Below are 11,027 nucleotides of genomic sequence, written 5' to 3' on the forward strand. Positions count from 1 at the left end.
GGGAAATGGGGAGGGGTTGGTAAAGGGGATGAATTTTCAGCTATAAGATGAGTAAGGTCTATGAATCTAATGTAACATATGGTTACTATAGCTGATAAACTGTATCATATATTAAATTTTTCTAAGAGAGTAGAATTTAGTTGTTCTCACGAAAGAAAGAAAGAAAGAAAGAAAGAAAGAAAGAAAGAAAGAAAGAAAGAAAGAAAGAAAGAAAGAAAGAAAGAAAGAAAGAAAGAAAGAAATTGTGAGGTGATAGATGTGTTAATTAACCAGAGAGGAGAATCCTTTCACAATGTATATGTATATCAAATCATAACAATGTACACTTTAAATATCTTACACTTTTATATGTCAATTATACCTCAATAAAGTTGAAATTAAATAATCAATTGAAATACAAATCCATGAAATAAAATAAGGAGCCATAGAGTGGTTAATAGAACAAGATTGAAATTAAGAAAGACAAAAGGAGATTTAAATTTGGGTGGTGAACACAATGCAATAGACGGATGACGTATTATTGAATTATACATTTGAAACCTATATAATTTTATTAACCAATGTCACCCCAACAAATTTAATTTTAAAAAATTAAGTGGAAAAAAACCACACTGGGTTCAAATCTAAACTTCTGCTTTACTTGTGGTGTAAACTTGAACAAATGTCTGTACTTCTCTCTTCTACCCCTTTCTCATCTGTGCCGTGTAGACTGTAGTAGTCCTTAATCCTCAGAACTATGAATATTAATAGCTTAATAAATGGAAAGCAGTTAGGGACTGGCACATGGTAAGAACAAAGTAAATGTTAACTATTATTGTTGTTTTCATTAACACATAAAGGTCCTTTCTAAAGGACCCATTTCTGCCTGTACTGCAACTACGAACACAGTTTGGGAATAGTCTCATGAAATTAGACAGATGTTAGTCCCTCATTGATAGCCAAAGATTTTTTTGGAGGTTGTGCACATAGGAACTGTACACACACGCAGTTCCTAGTTCGTAGTAAGCATTCAATAAATGTTAGCCATTAGCTTTATTATTATTTCTCCTTGGTATTGAGGTCAAAACATGAAAGAAAATAAAAATAATGCCCATTAGCATTTGCTGAGTACCATTTGATATACATTAACTCATTAAATCTTGACTATAACCTTCTGATGTCTCTATTTCTTTTTCTTGCATTATGAAATGGAGGCTCAGAGAGATGAAATGTTCTGGCAAAGGCCCCATAACTGTTAGACACAGAGGTAGACCTCAAACTCCACTTGTTATGACTCTAAGCCCATACTCTTTCTAATGGACAATGCTGCCTTCTTTATCTGTGAGACTTGGCGGGGAAAGGTTGATACTTCCCTGAATAAGGACAGCTGGAGACACGGCCTTCTATTGTCTTCAATGTCAAGGCCAAACTTCTGAAACTGGCTATCAAGGGCCTCTAGTGTATTCCACAAATGTATTCAACATCCAATTTTTGCCAGACTTCATACTTAGTACTAGGCACATAGGGCCCCTTATGTCCATAAGGGCTTAATACAAAGTCTAATGTATACTAGACACACACACACACACACACACACACACACACACACACACACACACACACACACACACACACACCCTAAGCCTTTGCATTGAATGGAAGGGATCTACTCCATTTTATTTTAAACAAAGAACAGATGTTGCCTAAGCAAAGGATGAGGAGAGATAAGAAGGAAATATTTTTACTTCTGTGAAGCTGGAGCAAGAGTCAAGGATGAATTCTTCGTCTAACTATAAAATATAATTTAGATTATGGGTACTGGTATACAGAACAGAGACAGAATTGAGCTTCAGTTACACCAGCAGGCCTGTGTATCAATCCCGGGAAAGCCAGGTCAGGTACCCAGTCTTCCCTGCTTTGGGGTACCCACACTAACCCCAAAGCTTTTGTCAGGGGCTTTGCAGCTCCAAACGCCTGCCCTTCTATTGACCCCATATCACTCTGCACCACCATTCACTCGGTATCACCCACATAGATTTATTATCAACTTCGATGTTACCTCAGCCCTCTCGCCAGAAGTCAGAGAAGACCTGCTTATTAATCCCAGTATCATGTTGAACCTACTTATGAACACAAGTCAATTTTTCTCTTTGGGCCTCAGTTTTCCATCCGTGAAATGGGGAGATGGGAGAGAGATGCCTAGATCAGATTCTCGCAGTTTGAAGGCTCTCAGGAATGAAGGAAGTTTGGCGGGGGAACTAGAGGATGGGGCCTTATCTCTCAAAGGAATAATCTGAGGGAATTTTCAAAATTTCACATGCTCAGACCCCAAGTCCAGAGATTCAGGGGTTAAGTGGCTTCCAAGCCCTTTTCTCATCTCACCATTTTGTCACTCTCCAGGGTTGTCTATACCCCATGTAAAGCATGGAAAAGGTTCTTAATAAATGCTGTCGACTAGGTAATGCCTCATAATAAATTAATTTGGTGGAGGCATGAATGGCTGTGTGTGGATAAGTTAACACCAGGCCCCAGATATTAGGGGATGCTTAGACTCTCTCAGACCACTTCCCACACTGTGAAACCTATGTGTTTTAAGAATAAACTAACTGATGGGTAAGAACCAACTTGAGCAAGGCCCAAGAGCTGCTTTGCATCCTTTCTGACACTGCCAGCCAGAGCCAAATATACCTGACGTGGTGGTCTTAGGATCCCTAAAGCCCAGAAAGGATCCCACCCTGATTCATGTCTGACACATCAGCCATTTGTACCCTTCCCCCAAATCCACTTGTGCTTCCAGCTATGAATTCATGGTTCATCTACTCATTCATTCAAGAAATACTCTGTGTAAGCACTGAGCTTAACATCAGGCCTACAGATATAAATAAGATGCTGTCTGAATCTCTAAGGATTTATATCTGGTATGTGGTTGCTTGGGGGATTAGTGGGAAGGGGCAATGACTGAAATAATTATACAATAATGTGATCTGAGCCATACCTTCTTAAGAGTGAAGCCAATCAGAACTCAATTTGAATCCCTGCTCTATTTTAATATTGTGTGACCTTGGCTAATGATATTACTAGATTTTGGTTTCCTCATCAATAAGATAGGGATAATAAGAGGACTGTTGTAAAAATTGAATGATTCCAGGCCTGTAAACAGCATGCACAGTGCCTGAAACATAAGTGTCAATGAGAACTATTATTATTAGAATCTTAAGAAATAGTGAGACAGAGCTATGTAAAGGCTTTCATGAATATGGGCATCGACAGCCTTTGGGCATCAACAGGGTGAGGAGTTCATCACAGAGATGAACCAGGTAACAGGGACAAGGCGCAGGGGACCCATGAACAAAGGCAATGTGAGGGGCAGGACAGGATGTGGAGAGTGTTGGTGTAACTGAAGAGAAAGTCTGTGAGTGGCAGTCATGAGGGATAAGCTAATCCACCATGTAAAGGCCTTGAGTGTCCAACCCTGGGCAGTGAGGAACAAAAGATATCTAGGCAGGAGAGCAACATGGTCATATGAATTTCCTAGAAAGAATCCCTCTGATAATAAAGACTAATGCAAGGAAAATCTGGAGGCAGGGAGCCCAGGAAGGAAGTATTTTGGATGGTCTCACCCAGAGCCACAGGTAGCTCTGGTATGTAACCTGAGAGTCCACAGTCACAGACAGACAAGCATCAAGACTAAAGCACAAGTTAAGCATCTTTTGCCTCTGAAGTGAGCCTGGAGGTAGGTCGTGAGTCAGAGCAAGACCCAAATTCCTGGCACAACACCAACATTTTGGGATCCTAGGTCAGGAATACAAACGGAGGCTTGTCTGAATATTTAACAGTTATAAATCAAGCTAACAAATGGAATAAATAAAATATATCTTATCACTTTAATGAAATACTCCTTCATGATAATCTGAAAGGTCAGATCTGAATTTATAATTCTTGGATTCTTCAGAGTTTCATGCGGGAGCACAGCATCCTGATGGAAGCCGGTTCAGCCCACAGCTCACCATCCTCAGCTGTGCCCCATCCTGTGAAGTTCTCATATGCACAGACATGGACACTCCAGCCTGAACATAAAGTCTTAGTTCAAATGAGACAAGCTTCGGTCTCCCTCAGAGTCTAACACAGTTGGAAGACACACAGCACATATTCCTTAAATGCTCAAATAAATCAAAGAACAATAACAATAGCTAACGTTAGCAGGGTCTTACTATGTACTGGGCACTGTGCTCTATGTTATATCATTTCATTCTTACCTCATCCTGAGACAGAGTCTATTATTCCAATTTTATAGATGGAGAAGCTGATATTCTGAGAGGTGTATGTACACAGAGTTTAACAGTGGCAAATGACGGAGCTAAGGTGAGTGAATGAATAAATGAATCCATGAAAGAATTTAAAAGATTAAAAGTGAACAAATTCATTTATGAATAAGTAAATTCATGTGCTTTATCTTTTTTTTAGCACTTTGAAACTTTCTGATCCTTGGGGCTATGTGCTCTTGAACATCAAAAACATCTCAACCAGAGTGGCTCCATAGTGTAGTGGTTAGCACGTCTGCTTTACACGCAGAAGATCCTGGGTTCACGCCCCAGGTGGAGCCATGGACCAGGCCCTGGGTGCACCAGGCCCACGAGTGTGGTGGAGGCCCCGGGTGCACCCCACGAGTGTGTGGAGGAGATGCCCTGCCTTCAGAGATCCAGCTCTTAAGGGGAAACAGCAACATCCATAGGTCAAAGGTGGGAGGGGGGTGGGGGATTAAAGAGGGGGAAAAAAACCATCTCAGCCAGCTTACCTGGATTTGGGCTCTACTTAGTCCCTGTTCACCCCCAGTCCTTTCACCCTCAAGATGGACCAACTCTCCCAGCCCAAGAATTCTCTCACTCTCTAGGTATCTGCTGCACCTTTAACTTTCTCAGCTTTCCACGTGTGCTTCTCTGTTCACTCCTGACTCAAGAGACTTTCCTGTAGCTAGAAGATGAGGACCTATCTTCCAGACTGTAATAATCACCCCATGGCTGTGGCCCAGCTTCAGTGATGTCTCTCTGCTACCTTTTAACCCCTATTCTGCCACCCCTTCACCCTCAATCCTTCTGGAGCATCATTTCTCATGATTGACAGGCACAAGAAACTTATTTGTGAATTTTAATGGAATGTAGGAACTAAAGAGTCTAAAGCAAACTCATTTCTAGCCATGATTTCCATTTATCTTCCAACTTTGTTGCCAAGTCTGGCCTTATGTTTTACTTGTCTAGTCGGCCGAGGAGTGGTCCAGGAGAGTATTTCATCAAATGTTATTGGTTTTATTGTTAAGTAACGACTAAGGACACAGCACCGTTTACGATTTGAGCAGCGTGTAATACTCTCTTCATCATTTTTGCACACCAATCGGCATTGTCCATTCATCCAACAGCTCGCTACTGGGCATAAGAACAGATGTTAGTAACCCTTAAGCAGAGAGACAAGAGGAAGCAGAGGAGGAGCAGGAGGACAGGGGAGACGGGAAAGGAGAGTTGAGTCAGTAATACTGGATCCAGTCCCAGGAAAAGGGAAAAGAGATTTTGAGTGGGGAGAAAACTGAAACAATTATTCCAAAATTGGGAACTCCAAGGTTTTTAGGAAAGCCTTTTTTCAGACATCCCACACTTCTGTCTTCCCATTCCCCAGCCTCCTACTCCTAACTTTGAAATCAATTGTTGCCAATGAAAGTCCAACCTAATGGAGCTTGGGAATGATGGGAAAAGGACAATAAACACCTATAACATTAGGAAATGGAGGAGACTCACCCACATTTTAACAGAACTGCTCCTTGTTGACAGCCTGGCCCTGTCTAACTTAAGCCCCCCAAGCACCAGGTCTAGCTACAACCCCACCTGTAATCCTCCCCACGTTCACCTAATTCAAACTCAAAACCCAGTCCAGTCTTAATTAGAACTCCTAACCTCGTCCAGCTCAATGTCCCTTGAGTCCCAACTCCAAGTCAAACCCAAACTTAATCAAGCCACCAACCTCAGTTCCAAGCAGTAGTCCTTCGTCAAGCTGAACCTCTAATAAACACCCTGCAGCATCCAAAACCAACTCTCAGCCTCAGCCCAAGCCCCAGTCTAATCTCCAACACCAGCTCCACTTACCCCAAGTCCCATCCCTTCTCAAGCCCACCCCAGATCATCAGAGAAGCCCAACTCCTCACCTCCAGCTCATCCAAATCTTCCCTCTATCGCTCCAACCCCTAGGTCTTTCTCCCACATCACAACTAACCACTAGCCTTCAATCTAACCTCCCAAAGCCTCCAAAACTCTCCAACCTGCAACCAACTCTTCACCCCTCAGCCTACTTCCAAGATCCCACCAGAATACCATTCTGCCCTTAAGTGCCAGATGCTCCAAACATCTATCATCTCATCACCTTGGCAAAAAAGCATCAGAGAGAGATGTGGACATGAGATGATTATGGGAAAACCTGCCAAAGCCACATGAAATGAGGAAAAGTTTCAAATGTAACCCACAGTGAGAAGGAAAGGGAAGGAAAGAAGTTCACGACCGGGATCCCAGACGCTTGAGAGAGACCCAAGTTACCTGATACTGCTGGTTCCATGGCTAGAAGGATGACAAGAAACAGGAATAGAAACTTCATGGCTGACAGGTCACAAGAAAAGGAGGAGGCTGTGTTGCTGGGGATGGAAATAGAATTCTCTGCAGCAAGGATGAGCCTCGCTTTTATTGGCAGGGCTGTGGGCAGTGAATTATAGCAGGAGAAGATTTATATGAGATCAGCCAGGCCAAAGGACAGCAAAGCACAAGATGAGCATGTGGGAAACTAGCCAGCACCAGTGCCAAAAGTGGCTTCCCTCCCTGGTAAGGAGATACGCAGATTAAAGGCATTTGGCTTCTAGAGACCAACAAAGAAATTAATTAATACATAAATACATATCAAGAAACATTTAATTTAAAAAATAAAAACATTCTCAACTTTCTAACAGAAGAATATACACGTGTATGTCTTTCTGAACCCTTGAACTCATTCCCAGTTCAGGGGCTCAGCATTTGTTATTTGTTCTTCCCATAAAGTCTCTCCTTCATGCCTTCTTAAATTTGGCTCCTGTTCATCATTCAATCTCATCCCAAATGTCGCCTCCTTGGAGAGGCTTTTCCCAGTCACCCTAGATAACCCATCAGGGAGAGGAGAAAGAAGGGAAATGAAGTGTACATCTTTCCCTGTAAGGACCCCACCCAAGGATCTGGACACATCACTTCCACTCCAGTCCATTGGCCAGAGCTCATTCAGATGGTCACTCCTAGCTGCAAGGCAGGCTAGAAGTATTTTCTATATCCTGGGCAACCATGACTAGCTAAAATTCTGGGATCATCTTACTAAGAAGAAGAGGAAGTCAGATACTGACGAAGAGCTAGCAATTTCTGACACACCCGGCACACTGCAGGTGCTCAATAAATATTTGTAGACTGAATAAATAACACACGTTGAGTAAGGCTGTGAGAAGTGATCTAATGGGGAGGCAACCCAAATCCTTCTAAAGTGTAGAGAAGGCACATGAACTGTGCCCCTTCAGCCAAGCTTCCGAAGGCTGGGCCTTGGGTAGAACCTAAGAGACTAAGAAAGGAAACAAAGAAAGAAGAGAATAGACTGAAGGAAAAAAAAAAGAATTCTAGAAACCTAGAGTTTTGATTTCACACAGATTTGGAATTGAGCATTGGCCCTGCTACTTGATACTTATAGACCTTGAGTAAGGTAAATTTTCTGAGCCTTCTATGATAAAATACAAATCATAACCATACCTGATTTAATTAAATGGGATAACATATAAATTGTTTAGCAAAGTACCTGACACATAGTAGGTGTCGAATAATTATTAACTATAATTATTGTTGTTTTTTGTTATTGTTATCATTGTCACCTTCATATTTACCATTGTTATCCTCAGAACAATCCTCAGAAGTGGAAACCATAAACTTTCAACTCACATATGACGAAACTGAGACTTAGGTCAGGTGACGTGAACTGCTCAAGGGTTTACTGGGGAGGGGAGAAGAATGGAGAATAGAAAGAAGTTTCCCATAAGCGGAAGGTCAAGAGCTGTGGCTGTGAATGTTTGAGACAGAAGAGGAGACCTTGAGGGAGCGGGGCAAAGCAGGTGCCAATCATCGCAGGGGCTGTCAATGCCGCACTCAGGTGTGAGCCATAGGGACGAGGAAGATCTTGTAGAGAAGACCTGGTGGCATGGTCAGATATTTTTTTACCTAGAAAAATCACTCTGACAAGCCCTTATTGAAGATAATTGCCAGGGCAGAGGCAAGTGAGGGAAGATTAATAAGGAGGCTGTTTCTCCCCAGGAGAAATTATAAGGCCTGCATTATAACTGAGAAAGCATAAATATACAGTGTGTGAGAGAAGAAAAGCTGGAACTCTCAGAGAAGTCACCTCCCCAAGCTGTGAGTAGCCGTAGTTACCAGCTATTGAGTGCTGACTCTCTGCTGGGTTTGGTAACAAGGATTTCACAGTTATAGTCTCCTTTCATCCTCAAGACGACCAGATAAAGTTTATTCCACCATTGTACTTGTTTGAAAACCAAAGTTCAGAAAGGTAAACATTTGCTCAGGTGACCATATGAGGAGTCTAGGATTTGAACCCAGGTCTGACTGGCTCTCAGTTGTGGTGCTTCTATCCACAACCCTGTACTTTATTGCTTCTTCAGACTTGGGATAGCAGGAGTCTCAGCTACATGAGAAAGCCAGTCAGAAAAAAGCCTCTAGGCACCTTTTTCCTAGAAAAATTTGAGAAGTCTCTACAGAGAAAGAGAGTGGGAGTGAGATCAGAGAAACACTTGTCTGTGACCTTTGTTAATTTATAACAGCTTTATTGCCATAAGAGCCACTCATTAAATGTACAATGCAATGAGTTTTAGTAAATTTACAGAAATATGCCACCATCATCATTACGGTCCAATCTTAGAACATTTCCATCACCCCAAAAATATACCTCATACCCATTTGTAGTCACAACCTATTCCCACCCTCAGCCGTGATGCCACTAATGTTTATGATAATACCATTGATTATGTATTAAACGTTGTCTGAGTTAATCCTCACAAGGAGATATGTATGACTAAGGAGGAAACCAGGGCTCAGAGAGGTGAAATGACTGAACCACTGAGAGGCCTAGGATTCAACCCCAGGACTCTCCAAAAGGGCCCAGACCAAGGAGAAGATCCTGAGGAAATATATTTGTAAAGATGTGAGATATGTGACATTTCTTAAGCTGAGGAGAAATACATTATAAAATCAGAGATATTGAAAATATAAAAGAGAGAGTGGTTCATTGATGGAGAAAAATCCACGGAAAGCAGAAGAGACAGAGTCAAAGAATTAAGTAGGAACATTGGACTTCAATGGAGAGCGCTCTCTTTTGAGAGGAAAGGAATTTTATAGAGTGACTGCATAGGATTATCCTTAAGACCTCAAACTTTTATCTCAAATAGACCAGAATTCAAATCCCACCCGTTACTTGCTACCTATGTGGCTGCCGTACATATTTATCTGTTTTGTTTTGTTTTTGTCTGTCTACCACTGGTATCCACTTTCTCTTTGGGGAAATCCCCTCACCATAGCAGTCTTAAGGAGGGACATTGCCACCTCCTAAAGTTCAAATACTTGTTTTCTGCCTCTCCTGCAGCTAGGATGTGAGCACATGGCCAAGGTGCAGCCACTCAGACACCCGTTCTGTTTTTTAAATAAGGCATTTATGATTCCAGGAAGCGGGAACAGTGGAGAATTTATCTTAGCAAAAGAGCCCACAGTGACATCCAGTCCAGGGGCAGAAGGGCAAGCAGGAATGGAGCTCTGGGTCCCAAGCAATGGGGTTTGGTGGCAGCTGTGTCTTCCCTGAACTGAGTCTGTAGGGTGATTTTTCATCCTGGCTTTACTACCCTACCCCCAAACCCATTTTCTAAGCCTGACTATGCATTCTCTGAGCTGCCAAATAGCCAAAGGTTTCCTTTGCTTAAATTGATACAGCGACCATGGGCAAGTTGTTTAATTTGAAGGATAATAATAATATCTGCTTCATGATTTCTTATGGCCTTTAAATGTTTGAAAAAAAAATTGCCTATCCAATGTTTAGCACAGTGCCTGGCAGGTAATCAGTGCTTGATACATTTTCATTATAATTCTTTGTTTTGAGAGGTGAAAGAAGGGAACGGGAACCTTGAGTGGGTTTGGCCTCTGGCTCCATGAATGTGGGGCTAAGTTCCTCTGCTGGCTGAGGGACTGGGGCTTGGAGAAAATGGATAGTTAGAGAAACCATTGTGGGTGACACAAGCAAATCACCAGACAAAGAGCTATAAAAGTAAAACCTGTGGACAGGGCTGGATGGCCCAATAAGAAGAATGAATGTGTGCTCAGGCACCCAGCAAGGAATAGGCCAAAGACAGTCAAAAAAGTCTTGAGAACCCATTTTCATTTTGGCCTACAGGAATGTTTTGTGTCATTTCACAGAAGTAAAGTTTTATTTCAGAGTCGAGGGTTGTTTTATTTTGAATTCTACTTGGGCAGCACTATAAACCACTCGGCGCTCAAGGTCACTCACTCAAAGTGTTCATGAAGATTTGCTCCGTGTGCAGTGTTGCTAATCAGGATGAAGGAGTTTAGGAGGCACTACCTAGCAGTGTGACGAAGGTGCCAGGTGTTTGGTTTGGTCCAGGGTTGGGAACAGAGCAATTTACCATGATTCCTTGAACATGTCATTCAAGGTCTGCAGGACTCCGCATCAAATGAGGCAATATAGCAGAATGTTGACAAGCCTGTGTTCTGAAGTCAGTTTCCTGGTTGTGTTTCCTTGGAAAATTTAATTAACTCTGAAGCTATTTCCTTAGCTATACGATGGGGTAATAATAGTGCTTACTTCATAGATTTGTTAATGAGGGAAGACACATAAAACACTTAAAACAACACGCGTCACTTAGTGACTGCAATGTAAGTATCTGCTGTTATTATTGCAATAGACCAGAAATTCCCAACCTGGAGATTCCACCCTTC

General features: G+C 42.1%; 2 protein-coding genes across 2 annotated transcripts in view; both read right to left on the minus strand.

Annotated features, from left to right (window-relative positions):
- LOC105305525 (beta-defensin 119-like) overlaps positions 1 to 4,240 on the minus strand; it is a 9,286-nt gene extending 5,046 nt beyond the window's left edge. Inside the window, exons 1-2 of the mRNA XM_011380171.1 lie at positions 4,236 to 4,240; positions 3,152 to 3,213 (exon numbers count right to left, since the gene is read on the minus strand). Coding sequence (XP_011378473.1) covers positions 3,152 to 3,213; positions 4,236 to 4,240 — 67 coding nt within the window. The remainder of the gene's footprint in view (positions 1 to 3,151; positions 3,214 to 4,235) is intronic.
- Positions 4,241 to 5,184: 944 nt separating this feature from the next.
- On the minus strand, positions 5,185 to 6,612 carry LOC105305526 (beta-defensin 119-like). Its single transcript, XM_011380172.1, has 2 exons — positions 6,555 to 6,612; positions 5,185 to 5,396 (listed from the first exon to the last, which is right to left on the minus strand). The coding sequence occupies exons 1-2, from the start codon at positions 6,610 to 6,612 to the stop codon at positions 5,185 to 5,187; spliced, it is 270 nt and encodes an 89-aa protein (XP_011378474.1).
- Between the last annotated feature and the right edge of the window lie 4,415 nt (positions 6,613 to 11,027).

Source organism: Pteropus vampyrus, unplaced genomic scaffold (assembly GCF_000151845.1).
Source record: "Pteropus vampyrus isolate Shadow unplaced genomic scaffold, Pvam_2.0 Scaffold388, whole genome shotgun sequence".
Classification (NCBI taxonomy): domain Eukaryota; kingdom Metazoa; phylum Chordata; class Mammalia; order Chiroptera; family Pteropodidae; genus Pteropus; species Pteropus vampyrus.

Coding starts and splice junctions, on each gene's coding strand:
- LOC105305526 (XM_011380172.1), bottom strand. CDS start 6,612: ATGAAGTTTCTATTCCTGTTTCTTGTCATCCTTCTAGCCATGGAACCA. Junction 5,397..6,554: donor CATGGAACCAGCAGTATCAG/GTAACTTGGGTC, acceptor TATGCCCAGTAG/CGAGCTGTTGGATGAATGGA.